The following is a 15719-nucleotide window of genomic DNA, read 5'->3' as shown; positions in this document are numbered from 1 at the left end:
AATAAACATCACCAAGTGTCATCATTAGCTATTCATAAGCTTGTCTGTTCCTCTGTCTGAGACTCGTTTCAGAGTTCAAAAGTTGGAGCTGTGGGAGCCATAGAGAAGAGCTCTGGCATGGGTTTATGAACATCTGTCAAATGTTTGCGTCCACCAATATATAGATTATAGTACTCGCGTACACAGCGACACAGTTCAAGCAAAGAAAAAGCAGTTTGATAAAATCAAAGAGGAGAAAAGAAATCAATTCTAAAAATAAAAACAACACCATGTGGATGTCATCTTCTTCCACACTTGTAGGCAATTATAATCTACCTGACTGAATTACATTGATGAATGGATTCAAACTAAAAGCTGTACCAAATTATGACAATAAAAGTGCCCCTTACAATGAAGGGGTGGGAAATGATTAAGGGTAACAAAAAAATCCACTTGTCTATAAATAATTCTGTTGTGTAATTAATGATGACGTTGTGATCCGAACACAAAACCAATGAAGATGGGAGCTGGTGCTAGACAATGATACATGGCTATGGTAAACGGGTAACCAAAGAGTTGGTGTAAGACAGTTTCAGGTGATGGAACAAAACAATGGAATAAGTAGAAGACTTTAATCAAAGGTAGTAGTAAGTAATACGTGTATACCACACCATGGTTTCAAATGGCTTTCCACATGATTGAGTGTTTCACGGACAATCACGTTCACACACTTACAAAGAATGTTGAGGGGTATTCGTGTACAACAGATTATGGACCAAATTCTCAAAGTTTGGTCTGTCGGGCTTCCGGCCAGCAAATAATGTCCACCTGCATGTGCAGTGGCCTGATTCTCAATTGAATGATTCTCAAGTACTGGAGTTTGACATGAACTTCCATAATATGAAGTTTCTAAAAACAATATTTTAACATCTCACTCACTAAGTACACGACTACATGTACACAATTGAATACATGTAAATAAAAGTATTAAATCGATGCCAAAATATTTAAATAAAAGAAAGAACAATTTTAGTTCTTCTCTATTTCAATAGCTTAAAGCCAACTTCTACAAAAATGTAGTTCAAATACACCCAACAATATTTGAACACTTGAAGTATAAGGTACGCTTGAATTGTTGATAACAGGCTGACATTTAGCTGTGAAATAGGTGATAATGTAGAAATATTTCACGTATGTTCCAGAAGTAAGTAGCTGTGTAATTAAGTCCAAAAGGCGCAGTGTAAGTCTGGCTTTGATAACACAATATATATATTTTTTTAAAAACCTTGTTTTTCTCTTTTGCCAGTAAAAACCATTGGTCTCAGCCTTGATGAATGAAGAAAATATATGAGAGAAAATATTAATCAATGTTAGTGTTAGTCAAGATGGTGGTGGCTCAAGTTATCTAGGAGTGGAAATGAAAAAAAGAAAAGCATTCTTGGAAATTGGAGAGTTGTTCTGCATCATTTCAACTCAAATTTAAATCGAGATGTTTTCTTTGCGTCATCTTTCAACTGGAAAGACTAATATTGTAATAACTAACAGTTTTCTGCTCTGGACGTTGAAAACAATGTCTTTTTTTAAAAAAGAGACTACAAAGTTTGTACTTTCGATTACCAGCGACGGAAGTTTTTTTTTTCTTCTTGTCTTGGTTTTAGTTCTTCTCTGGCACCTCCTGCAAGGTATGCCATTGGGCAATTGGTCGACGTGGGTTGGCCAGCATGTCACTCCAATGACGCAGCTCAGTGCCCGATGAGTTACAGCCCAGGACACAGCGGCCGATGGGCTCGGAGGTTCCGATACGGTCGTAGTCCACCACTGTGATGATCAGCGTGACTTTCTGTGTATGCAAATGGGAAGGAAAAAAAGTTTATGGAAAATTCTGGAGAAGAATAACAACAGCTTTTGTAGTAATTAGATCATAAGTTAATAACAGAAGATTCAAAGTTTCCACTTTCTTGTGAGATGTTTCACATTTTATTTCAGTCATTTAAGTATGGAGAATTTATGAGCAACTAAAGAGATATGTTTCGCCAAAGGCAGCAACAAAGCTGTCAATTTTGTGAGTTAAAAAACCAATTCTTAACTCTAATGAAATTTAAATTTGTTTATAGAGTAAGTACAGCTGAAACAGCTTAATAAATTTGAGTGGTCATCATTCAAAATGCTTCATCGAAATAAAGAATGGGACAGAATAATCTTTCTACCATTGTTCTTGTGGGTGGCTGCTCATTATCATTCATCCCACTGCTTTTGTATCAGTTCAATAAAGATTTCACCAATTCAAAAAGGTGCTGTGATTAATGTCATCAGTTCACAGTACCATGCTACAAAAACATGTACTTTTTGAAAATCAAGCGAATACCAGCTCCATTACTGCTTCTTTTGCATCAAGGCTGTAAGATTCAGTAGCCTCAGAGTTTTAAGTATAAATTATAACAATATCACAGACATGAATGCATGCAACGAGGAGCAGCTACCATTGTCGAGAGCTTTTTTCCAAACTGCTACATACGTTTACAAAAGAGTTACGTGCTTTCACATGTATTGCAAATGTTGTTATCTGAATAAGGATCGTCTGAGCTGACAGCCTAGTCTTCTGCTGTAGCACATGTACATGGTTCTTATCTAGTCAGATTCTACTTAACTGTGTCTCTCCCTTACCACTACATGCTGTGAAGATTCTTTGATTGGCAATGGATGGCAAGTTAGCAAAACAAAGATTCTGTCACCAAGAAATGCATACACAAGCATTTATGCTGAACACATGAATCATAGTGAACTGACCAAGCTTTTTACTTTTATTTTTCAAACTGACAGAAAAGTCTGTCATGAGCTCATTGATTAAAAATGATCTTGTCTCTACGCGAATGCCCTACAAAAAATATGCAGCCATGCATTCTGATATTTCTCCTCCAAAAAGAGAGAAAAAGCAATGCTCCCTTTGATCTATACAGATAATGATATGTATATATACTTTGTACAAGGTATAATAACATGTGGTCAATTTAAATCATTTGAGATTTTTAAAAATGACATATATTGTACTTGAGGTTGAAACATGCTCACCGATATTATACTTAAAGAAAGAGTGAAATAAAAGAATTCACAACGAAAATAAGGTGCAAGCAAAAAGAGGTTTAAAAACGGTTGGATATGGAAACATGCTAAATAGTAATACTTTCAAAGCATTTAGAATAACGCGCGCCATGCAAGTTAAGCCACTGATAAAACAGTGTCTGAGGAAAGCAAAAAGCCAAGCATAGGATGTCTTTTATACAGAGTTAATTTACAAAGGGAAAAGAAATCATTTGGTTCTATTCATCATGTAATGAAAAAACCCAACCATTGAAAGAGTCAAGAAGAAAAAGAAAGAGAAAAAGTTTAGACAAGAACAAGTAAAATCATACATGATGAGAAGCATCAGTTCTGTAATGGAAAGCTGTGCAGCATTATTCATAGTGGTTAGAAACCAAAAGCTTCTCTGTCAAATTTACAAATGATAACATTTTAGAGGGAAAGCATGCCCACATTTACGAATAAGTCTTACGTGCACTTTTGTGAATGATCAACAGAAATAATTTTCCTGCATGATAAACTTGATAATGTGTTGATCATACTTGTAATTTTTGTTTTTTTATATTTTTAAACTTATATTCTTTTTAAAGTAAAAAATTCAAGACATGATAAGCAACACTTTTTAAGACATGACTGGGACAAAGGAAAAGGACAGAAACCAAATGGATGAACAAGAAATGAGCATGATGGTCACCTCTTCCTCTTTTTCTACTGAAACCAAGTCCAGATTCTAAACCTATCATCAACTTCTGCCCTGTTATCAATTTTATACACGTCTGGTCATGTTATAAAAACTGTAGGTTCCTGTTAAGTTAGTATCCTTCATTCTAGAGACATATTATTATATGTGCCTATGTTTTTGTGAATTGAAAGACAAAAGAAATCCAACTCAACCGTCCAAAAATATCAACTCCCAGGCCACATCAGAGTGTGATGGAGCCCTCTTAACTTAAAACAAGTCTGAAATATTTAATGAAAGAATTCTGTAACACAAATGTTATGAATATTTGCCTGCCTTCTTGATGAGGCAAATAGGTACATTTGTGTATGTACACAGCTTGAGCACAAGTGCAAGGAAGTATGGAAAGCTTGAAACGTCTGTCTTCACGAAATTGAGGTCCGAGTTAGCGGAGAAGTTATGTTAATATCTTCAGTCTTGGGAGATTAGCAGGGGACTACAAAAGAATATGCCTTTGACATTTTGTGAAAAAAGAAATATGCAAAGTAAAAGTTAATGCTTGAAATTACAGCTGGCGGGGGAGGTATTGCTTTTTTGTCCACTACACATTTATTAGTACTTAATTAAAGTAGAGCATATGTATGTCGACAACTAAGGGTGTAGGCTGAATCCTTTATCGCCTGTGTTCCAGTGAGCTATGATTTACATGCATTCCAACATATCTAAAACCTCGGCCATCTGTAATCTGGTGAACTATGATTTAATCCAACATCAGAATATATTCTCCTGTCTCTCTTAATATATATATATAAAAATATATATATATATTTTTAAAAAAAAAATATATATATATCATGTATACAGTACACACAACAGAGTGGTGATAACAAAAATGGGAATACAGGAGTGTGCAAGTGTTTTCCACACTTACAGAACTTTTGTGATGTGAATACACTTTGTTATCAACCAAAAGGTACTGGCCTCTATGCATACAGTGCAAACAAAATACACAAAATATCAAAGGCAGTTCTATGATATATATGTATATGTAAGTATATAGATATATATATATATAATATATAGTACAGTTGGTACGTCAAAAGAACAACTGTAGAGCTACACGTCACCTGCTCTGGCTACAACAACCAGATATTCTTCGTAAGTATATACAAATATATAGCCCAACATTGCTAGAGACAGTACCTGAATTTGTTCGAATGGAACTTCAAATGTAAAAGATTCATTATAGTAGGGGTTCAGGGTACATTTCTTGATAGTGGTCTTCTTCTTTTTCACTCGTTTTCCATTGAGCATCAGGGAGATTTTTACATAGGGATCTGCTCAGAATGGGAGGACAAAAAAAGAAAACAAAAGGCATGAAAGGTCAAAATAACCAAACCAGTGGAGAAATAAACTTTGCAAAATGAACAAAAACCTTTTTTAAAAAAAAGGAAAACACAACTGACCGGTGATATAACAAACAAAATGTCCCCCAAATGAGGCAAAAACAAAAATATGGAAATGAGATTTGAGTATATGGAGAAGCCGAATCTTGTCAGTGATGGTGATGTCTCTCAAGTGCTGAAATGAAGAAGTTTGTCAGTCATTCTGGAGCCAATGAGTGAAGTAAGAACAAAGAAAACACAGATATTGCCAAAACAACCCCACAAGCACACAAACTTAAACAAAACACATCACCAGGAGAAGTGGGCAAAAAGAGAAAACAAATATCAAAACGTAGCATAAGTCAGTGCGCTGTGAAAGTATAATATAACGCATACTGCGGAGAGAAGCAGCTTTATTGGTGTTTGTGTAGAAAGTAGAAAGGGGGAAAAACAACCCAATAAAATCCAATGACAGTACAGAAATTAGTTTTTAATTTAATGCTCAAGGCAACGGAAGTCAATGCACGGAGGCAGTATAGAGCAGTGGAGAACTTGATGCAAAGAGACACAAGTCTAGCTGTAAGATCAAGTTCAATTGTGTGGTGAGGAAGCTGGAGCAAAAAACTTAACAGAAGCATGCGTTGTGAGCTTTATGCCTCATGGGGCATTGCTTCTTGAAAAATTTAGAAATATAAATACCTAATACACAAAGTAGAAGAATAAATTAAAATAATTACAGTTTTTCTAAAGGATGCAGAGAATAAAATTGACTTAACATGCTTGAAAAGATGTTAAGAACTTATCCTTCATCTTCTTTAAAAAGATTATCTACAACAATAACTACAATGAACGATGCAATGTTCAGTTAATTATCTGCTCTCATGATTTCATCAAAAGTATGGCAAGAGTGATGGTCGTAACAGATTCTGTTCACTCAACATATAATTGCTCAGTACCACACAAAGTGTTTCAGTGCCTACTTTTAAGACAATTAGAGCAGCTGTAATGATACAATAGGTACAAAAAGTTGACGGATTGAATGACATAGAATTTAAGCCTTCTAACACAGAATTGTTTGGGAAATACATCTCTCCTTCCTTAAAAAAAGCAGAGAGAGGTATTTAGCATTTTCTTCCTTGATAACATATAGTCATCAGTAGTTTTTGTATTTTCTCTTATTATCCCTTTCTTAAATGAAGCAATACATCGTTGGTAACCTTTGGTAACCTTGTTTGAAAAATATAATTTGTACGTCAGTAAAAAGTATCCCAAGTTTTTAGAAGATAAATCGTTTTTGTATAGGGATTATGCTCTCATTTTAGAAACTATCTTACATGGTAAGGCCGCAAAAATGTGAATAGGATTGGAGCAAATATAGGGATTAAGTTTTAAAACAATGACTGAACATTTACTAGGAAGAACCAACGAAAAAAACTTCAATTTGCGGACAGAGCATGGGCTGAGCCAGTCTGAGGGCATAACAAAGAGGGAAAAAAGAACATGACAAGAAGGTAAGAAAATATTCAAAGGCACAAAAAATTGGAAAAAAAAGAAATGGTGACTAAAACCACTCCAATACCAAAAGCCATGGACAATCTTCAAAGAATAAGGAAAAATGCAGGAGTAAAAAGGTAAAAGTTCCACAAATGAAAATGCGGTGCCAAACCAGAGTGGAAAAAAATTCCCTCCCTGAATTGATCATATCACCTGGATCTGCTCAAAGGGAACCTCAAAGCCAAATGACTCGTTGAAATAGGGATTGAGGGTGTTTTTCTTAATGGTTGTTTTCTTCTTCTTCAGACGTTTAGTACCCTGCAGGAGTGCGATTTTCACATACGGATCTGCAAAGTTTAGTCACAATGTGCAGAGATGAGCAAACGGTACATCAATAGTTCACTGACAGTAACATGGCAAGAGAACTGTCGAAAACAAACAAAACACTCCTCATTAGGGACTTCAGGAGTATGTGTACCTCATGGCATGACATGAGAGTAAAGGAAAAGATCAGAATGAAAATGCCAAACATAGAGACTGGGGAGTTGAAGATGTGAGTGGAAACTGGGGCGTGGAGACGAAGAACAATGATAACATTACACAATGAAGTTCACATTGATAGAACTTGTCAGGCCAAATCTGTAACATCTGTTCCATCATGCTGCGTTCTGGAAGGAAGATCTTCATGCGTGGAGATCACCACATTCTTGCAGCTACAAACACAATCTCACAACAGTAGGACAAAGCATCAACAAGAAGTATAAATGAAAACCAAAACAAAACATCCTGTATAGTTTGTGTGAAGTTTCAAGTATTATGGTACACAGTTTGTTTATGATAATTTTTTATTTAGAGCAAAATTTTCAAGCATCATGAAGTTGTCAAACAAGTACTAAATAATTACTCATTTCCACATAACTGTCTCAAATCACTAAAGAGGCTATTACAGCAGTAGAACATTATAATCAGCCGTAAAGCTTACAATAGATACTGCATTGGATACCTACTGGTACAAAACTTATTTATCTTCGTTTGAGATAAAGCCCCTAGCCCTACTTCATAATGCAGTTCATGAAAATGTTGGAGCATTTGCTTCCCCTGTTACTGTTAGCATGCCAAGCTGAACAGGGAAAGAACATTCTATCCAACTCGGATTAAAGCCCGATGTTCCCACAGTTCAGTCTACTTCATAACTAACTGCTCCAAAGCAACAGCCTTTGAAACAGCCACTTGGTCACTAGTAGTAGACATACAGAGTTATGGCATTCTAAATTTCATATTCTCAGTTTATATTAAAAAAAGAGACACCCCCCCCCCCCCCCCCCCCCCCCCCCCGATCATCGCCAGCTCTAAAACGAAAACGATTACAAAGTAAGTTCATGGAGTTTATTTTACTGATATTTCTTACTATATTACAAAAGGATGTGGAAGATGTAATGAAGAGATGCCAACAAAGAACAAACAAATATTACCTGAAAAAAAAGAAAAAAGAAGTCATGATTATGAAGAACTTAGATGCAAATGCAATATGGTGTCGATCCACAAGTTTCCGCCACATTTCTGACATCTTTCACTTCATTAAACCCTTTAACCTTTCAAATTAGTATAAGTCAGAACATTTTTAAAAGCTCTAACATCAAATCTGTGCAGATATTTTCTTTTCTAAGCCTGATGAAAGCAGAAGAAAAGTAGTTTTCTTTAGGTTATCAGTTTTTAATGATAGCTCATGACCATTGATATCACAAGACACAGGCAATCTCTATTTGTCGTCAGTATCTATATAAAACGGAAGGTGTTTCCAGTTTTCTAAATCATCTCTGTTAGTATACCTGTGGAAAAAAAGACTCCCAATTTAATCAGAGAATGGAATTACTTAATTTGAAGGCCTGTCTATACAAAGATCACCCCCCCCCCCCCTTCCCCCCGGAACTCACACCCTTAACTCTCTCTCTTTGTTTCTTTCCAACTTACAACATTCTGAGAAGTCTATGACAAGAGTGGTCCCTGATCTTGGGTTTCCTTCCCTTGTTCCCCTGTTCTCCTGCATTATTTTCCCCTCCATTTCCTCAATTTTTCAAGAAGCCATTCACAACAATCACTGTGTCTTGGCACCTAAGTACAACTCAAAGTAAAATCAAAATCCTTTACTTTTATCTCATCCTCTTTAAGTTCAAAACACAATAGTCATGTGCAGTTCCTTCATATAATTATGAGTTCCTATTGTATGGCAACTGTCATGCCAGCGAGGACAAAGCACATTTTTAGGTCGTCTCCGTAAAACAGACAAAGAGTTGTAGGTTTGATTCTCAGCTTAGATAGTCTGATATATTATACTGTAGAATGTCCTTTACTCTCTTGTTTTCCCCAAGTATGATTGAAAATTCTTGACTTTGGAATGGGTTATGACAAAATATTTCATTGACAACTCTATGCATGTGACAAGCTACAACATTGTGCGTCCCCATCACCCCAAAAAAACAACAACAACTCAACCCTTGCTTTAAAAATCACTGGAAGCTATTTTGAAAACTAATTAGCCTTCTATTGTATTTTAACTATTCAAATATTCCGCAAATGTTAAGCTGTTGATCATACCTGACAGGCCACCCACATCCATCTTCTTCAGGTTCTTTGCCTCCAGGATGACCACAGTGAGTTTGCCGGCAGTGGGCACATAGCGGAGGGAGAAACAGATGTCTCCCAACTTGTTCTCCTAAAAACGTAAAAAACCCACAAGTTAAAAAAAAAAAAATGTATTCCTACATACATACACACACATACATGCACACACACACGTACACACACACACAATCACGCAAACACATGATATACATGTATAAAATAACTCCTATTAAATAGAAATGGTAATTTTAATATTTCAAAAACAAATTCAATGGAACAATAATTTTCAAAGGATGAATTTGAAACATCTAAAAATATGCCTCCAATAAGAGTGTTTAACATTGTTATGTCAACAAAACATAAAGTGTGTTCGCAGTCTTCATAGCTAACTGCTATTTCTATCTCAGTTTTTATAGCTGGACAGGCCATTGGTTCTTAAGTTCTCTACCTTCTCAGACTCTGTGTCTGGAGACTGCAGATCCTTCCAGTCTTCCACAACGCGGCCGAGGTCGATGGAGTTGAGGGGAACTTGTACCTGGCCAATCTGGTCGTGTTTGGAGAAGCGGTCAAAGTCATACACAGCAAACGTCAGAATCTTGGATCCAACCTCAGCGTAGGGAACCTGTGAATGTTCAAGGGGAAATACATCCGAGGTTACAATCAAGGTAAGCTTCATAGCCTTGGGCAGCTAGGCAAACATTTTTTTAAAAAATGGAGTCTCGTGTATGCACATAATTCAAATTTTACAACAATAGGGCCTACCTTTTAAAAAAATTGTTCTTTATTTTAAAAAAGATTAACAATTTTCTTGACAGAGAAACCATTCTCTATTCAAACAAAAAGAGTAGAAACATAGCATTATTTTGAGAGTGTACTGGTTTGCTTTAAATACTATAATATTACATCAGACTTTCTTAGAGTGTACCAGTTTGCTCTACATAATAATATTATCACATCAGACAGACGTACTTTGAATGTGAAGCTCTCATTGAAGACCGGGTTGAGAGTTTTCCTGTGCACTTTCGTCTCATACTTTTTCTTCTTGTCCGGCAGTAGGTAGACCTTGACGTACGGGTCGCTGGTCCCTGACATGTCCATGCCTGGCAAGTCTGCTGCCTGGATCACGTTCACAGACAACTGGGGAGAGAAAGGGGATAACATTAATGCAAAAATTAATCTAAAGTAGTCAAGAGTATGGTGTTATTCCGTAAAAAAAATTCCATCAACATACGTTGCTGGCAAAGATTGAAATTCAGGCCATTCATTCCTTTTCTAAAGGTGACTTTAGCAAAGCTCCCCTTCACCCCCCAAAGCCACCCCTCTTTAAAGTGTGAGCAGACTAAAGAGACAGTTTAGGCAAAAATCATTAAGATCCATAAATAGAAGAAAATAACAACGTAGGTAGACGTAAGCAAATACCGCTGGCGATATTCTTTCTATATGATTGCGGCAGAAAATAATCTGAGGCGGGTCTTTTCGTCTGCGACATAATTCTCCTTTCAACAATACTATTCTGTTCCTGGTGCCGAATGTTTCAGTTTTGTATGGAGACATCGTCAAAAGAGGCTGACAAAACAATACCAACAACCTCTGTTAGCTTTCAGCCTCTCAATAAGCGTAGTTACAGCCCTTCGTCCAAGTCCCCTCATCTCTCCATTTCACATAATTCCTTCGACAATCTTGACGTCAACATGGCGGCTCACAACGTTACTAATGATGCCGTTCGTGATTCACTCCACCAAATAAGCTTTCCTTGTTTGCGTCTCCTTCGTCTAAAAGTAGACTTACAGACGTAATTCTTGACTTGCCCAAATGAACGCTGACAAACACAACAGTTTTGAATACGGCAAACGGATGGGTCAATAGAAAGTTCTAGGGTCCTTGTCACGATTCTGTCTGTCTCCTCGTTTCCTCGAGCCCCTTCACGTCTCTCTCTCTCTCTCTCTCTCTCTCTCTCTCTCTCTCTCTCTCTCTCTCTCTCTCTCTCTCTCTCGCTATACATTATAGATAGATAGATAGATTTCTCCCTCTCCCGCTCTCCTTCCAAAACTTATCAAATGTATGCTATTTTCTGAAAACAATGAAAAAAATAACAACCCTGGAGAGCATGTGAGCCTACAGCAGTGTAGAATTTTATTAAATTCTCGACGTAAACAATCGTGTTTTCACTTCCCCACTCCAAGCTCACTTCAAAAATAGACCCAAAACAACCCATTTAGAGATCTAAAACACACGAAGACCGTTAATGAGGCTAATATGAGTGATGACGTCAGAGCCTGAGCTATCGGATATCAGAGAGAGAGAAGGAGAGATGGATAGATGAGAGATAGGGAGAAAGATGAAGAGGGGGGAGGGAGCAGGAGAGAGAGAGAGAGAGAGAGAGAGAGAGAGGGGGGGGGGGACAGAGATATATACGTGTAGGCCTATATCATAGAAAAAGGAAGCATGCAGGAGGAGGCAATCAATCCTCTGAGATAAGTGGTGAGTGCCTCAACTTGAGGCCTTAATCCATCGATCTCATACAACAACATCAACAGCCACAGATCGATCCTCAGGTTCGTTGTCCGTGTATCCCCTACTGCCTGCCCGACTCTCGCCCTGTCCGCCTAAATCTTTGTTTTTCGGCCTCTTAGAATGCTTCCTTGTTTGGTTTGTCTTTCCTTGGATCTCTCTGTCCGGGGTTTGTGTGTTTTCGTGTGTGTGTGTGTGTGTGTGTGTGTGTGTGTGTGTGTGTGTGTGTGTGTGTATTTGTGTCGTGTCTATAATTTTGTTTGTTTGTCTTTGTGTTTTTGTGCGCTCCCACAAGAGTGTACGTGCGTGTGCGCGGGCGGGCGGGTGTGTATGTGTGTGTTTTTGCGGGCTCCCACAAGAGTGTACGTGGGTGTGTGCGCGCGCGGGTGTGAATGTGTGTGTTTTTGCGCGTCCCTTAGCGAATCTATATACCTATCTATCGGTATCAAACTGTTCAACTAGAGAACAGAAAAACAGACAGACATAGCAGCAGAAAAAAAAGGTTCAACTTGCATCAAATTTCTCTTTTCTCCGACTGTAGTTTCAAGAGCCATCTGTCTACACAATCCAGTCTTAGCCCACTTTCTCCAGTAACTTTATTTTCTCCATCTCCATCATTATTTCGCCCTCTCTTTTTCCCGCCTGCCCCTCATCCTCCTCTCCCCTTCCTCCACCTCCCTCCCCCTCCTCCTCTCTCCTCCTCCCGACAGTCAGCGCGTGTTGACACACTAAACCACAAGGTGGGGAGAAAATCGATGTGAATCGATCGATAGGACGAAGTAGTCCCGCCCCTTTCAGCTCAAACAACTGTATATGGTTGGTTGTTGCACGTGAGAGTTTTCAAAGCTCGCGAAGAATGAAAATAATCTTGGGCAAAAACATTACTGCAACTTCAGGGCAGGCGACCGAAGAAAAGGGATAACGTATCCGTCTACGTGGAATAGATTGTAGTTGTCTTATTAGGTCGAGACCATAATAATTATTACAATTCAGTCGGGAAACGGGGCTGGTTGGAGGGTGCAACTGGTTTGAGCTACTTATTTTCTTCCATCTGTTGTTTCTGCCTATCTTGCGTCTGTCTGATCATCATCATCATCATCATCATCATCATCATCATCATCATCATCATCATCATCCTCATCATCATCATCATCATCATCAATGCCTTTCACCCCTGGCAGGGTATAGGCCACATACAAGCTCCTTCCATTTATCTCTGTCCTGAGCCATCCTTCCAAGCTCGTTCCAAGTGAGCTTCATTTCTCTCATGTCCCTTTCCACGCATCTCCTCCATGTTTCCCGTGGCCTACCCCTGCCTCGTGCTCCTTGTGGGTTCCACTGCAGTGACTGTCTTGTGATGTTTCCGCTGGGCTTTCTTAAGGTGTGTCCCATCCATCGCCACTTTCTTAGTCCTATTTCTACTTCTATATCCTTTTGTCCTGTCCTTTCCCACAGCTCTTCATTTCTTATTCCATCCTGCCACTTAATTCTTAGGATACTCCTCATACATCTGTAGATGAAAGTCTGGACTTTATTCAGTACTGTCTTTTGTTGACTTCCAAGTTTCGCGGCGGTAGAGGAGCACAGACTTGACGTTGTAGTTAAAGAGTCGAATCTTGGTGCGCAGCGAGATGTTGCTTGCTTTCCAGACTTTTGATAATTGCTTGAAGGCTGACCTTGCCTTGGCGGTTCTTGCTTTAACGTCTGCCTCGGTTCCACCTTTACCATCGATGACACTTCCAAGGTAGGTAAAGGAGTCCACTTTTTCCAGGGGAGTGTCTTCCACTGTCACAGCAGGGCTTGAAACTTTTCCTAGCTTCACTACTTTTGACTTGCCTGGATGTATACGTAGGCCAACACTCCTTGATAGCTTGTTGAGTTCCTTGGTCTTTTCTTGCATCTGAGCATGTGTGTGAGAGAGCAGCGCAAGGTCATCGGCGAAGTCTAAGTCGTCCAGCTGCTGCCAAGGGATCCATTGTATTCCATTACGTTTGCCTCTGGTGGCTTCTTTCATGACCCAGTCAATTGCCAGTATGAAGAGGAAAGGTGAGAGCAAGCATCCTTGTCGCACTCCTGTCTGTACCTGGAATGGTTCTGAGAGTTGTCCTTCGTGGAAGACTTGGCAGTTTGTTCCATCATAGGTGGCCTTCATAAGCTTGACTATTTTCTCAGGTATTCCAAAATGCTGCTTGAGTTTCCACAGGGTTTCCCTGTTCACGCTGTCAAACGCCTTTTCATAGTCAATGAAGTTGACCACGAGTGGAAAGTTCCATTCAAGCGATTGCTCAACAATGATACGCAGAGTAGCGATCTGGTCCACACATGATCGGTTTTTGTGAAATCCTGCCTGGTTTCCTCGAAGCTTCTCGTCTGTTGCCAGCTTGATTCTCTCCAGGAGTATCCTGTTGAAGACTTTCCCAGGTATGGACAGGAGTGTAATGCCTCTGTAGTTGTTACAATTGCTGAGATCTCCTTTCTTTGGCAGCTTGATTAGGTGGCCTTCCTTCCAGTCTGATGGTATTTCCTCCTTTTGCCAAATCTTTTCAAACAGAGCATAGAGAATTTCCACAAACCTATCTTTCTCTGCCTTACGGGCTTCTGGTGGTATATGGTCGGGACCAGCTGCCTTGTGGGACTTCAGTGTTTTTATAGCGGCTGCAGTTTCCTCTCTTGAAGGTGGTTCCGTGACTATTGGGAGGTCATTTCTGGCTGGAAGAATTTCTGGTTGGTTTTCTGGAGGTGGTCTGTTCAATAGTTGATCAAAGTGTTCTCTCCATCGGTTAAGTTGCCCGTCTGGGTTGAAGATAGTGCGTCTGTCTGATAGCTTTCATATAAAGTCGGCGTGCTTCCCCTTTCTGGAAACCAAAGTAGCTAAACATAATGTGATAAGAAAGTCGTGCCCTGGCATTTAGCACGGGCAGTAAAAGCCACTATTTTAGGTCCACTTTTAGCTATTGCAACTATAGGTTATATAAGGCAGGAAGAAAGAGATTAAACAATAACGAAGAGATGAAATATTTATCGAACGTTCAACGTAACGTGTCCAACAACGCACGAGGAGGGAAAGGGCGAGAAACTGTTACCCCATAGACCTAGGCTGTGGGAATGTTGTTAATAAATTAAATATTGATTAGTCTGGAAAGTACTTCGATGTGACGGATGTGATATATAGTTGTGTCTAAGCGATAGGATGAGATCTAAACGAAGTCTATGTAATCTCTTAGTCTGTCTATCGGTCTGTCTGTCTATCGGTCTGTCTGTCTGTCTGTCTGTCTGTCTGTCTGTCTGTCTGTCTGTCTGTCTGTCTGTCTCTCTCTCTCTCTCTCTCTCTCTCTCTCCATTACCCTTTCTTTCCCCCCACTATCTTTCATACTCGCTTTCTCATATTTACCCCCTTCCTCACTCTCTCAATCTACCCCCTCCATTTTCTCTCTTTCACCATCCCCTTTCTCTCTCTCCCTCCCTCCCTCCCTCTGTCCCTTCTCCCACACACTCCCCCCCCCTCTCTCTCCCTCCCTCCCTTACATTCTCTCTCTCACACACATATTATACTCTCTCATTCTTACTCGCCTTCTCAAATTCTCTACTACCTCTGCGTCATCGTCGTATCAACATTCCCCCACTACTAATACTGCTCTCTTCTACCACCCACAAATAGCACCATTTCAATCTCCTGCCACATTTCGTCTTCTTATGGGCCGGTGCTTCAGTCGTCTCACCCAGGCTCAACAACCTCTCAACCCGAAGCAGTACTTTTTGCTTCTGTGTATAAACGTCTCCTTTCTCGCCTTTTTTTTGGTTGTACATGCTGTTGTAATTGTTGCTGTTGTTGCTACTTCTGCTGCTGTTGCTGTCGTCGTCGTTATTGTTGTTGCTGTTGATGTGGTTGCTCTTCCCCTTCTTCTTCTTCTTCTTCTTCTTCTTCTTCTTCTTCTTCTTCTTCTTCTTCTTCTTCTTCTTCTTCTTCTTCT

The 15719-nt window shown here is 39.2% G+C and overlaps 1 protein-coding gene across 2 annotated transcripts in view; it reads right to left on the bottom strand.

The window, feature by feature from the left end:
* Nucleotides 1-1587: 1587 nt before the first annotated feature.
* Nucleotides 1588-15719, bottom strand: part of LOC100533340 (synaptotagmin, p65) — a gene marked incomplete in the record, with an annotated part of 23608 nt that continues 9476 nt past the window's right edge. Inside the window, 6 exon segments of one of the 2 annotated variants that reach the window (NM_001204636.1) lie at nucleotides 1588-1819; nucleotides 6829-6962; nucleotides 9211-9328; nucleotides 9686-9859; nucleotides 10207-10374; nucleotides 15640-15663. In NM_001204636.1, the coding sequence (NP_001191565.1) occupies nucleotides 1634-1819; nucleotides 6829-6962; nucleotides 9211-9328; nucleotides 9686-9859; nucleotides 10207-10374; nucleotides 15640-15663 (804 nt within the window). 2 annotated transcript variants of the gene reach the window in all.

This window comes from Aplysia californica, unplaced genomic scaffold, assembly GCF_000002075.1.
Source record: "Aplysia californica isolate F4 #8 unplaced genomic scaffold, AplCal3.0 scaffold00019, whole genome shotgun sequence".
Taxonomy (NCBI): domain Eukaryota; kingdom Metazoa; phylum Mollusca; class Gastropoda; order Aplysiida; family Aplysiidae; genus Aplysia; species Aplysia californica.
Note: the sequence above shows the minus strand (reverse complement) of the source record. Positions and strands in the feature narration are given on the sequence as shown.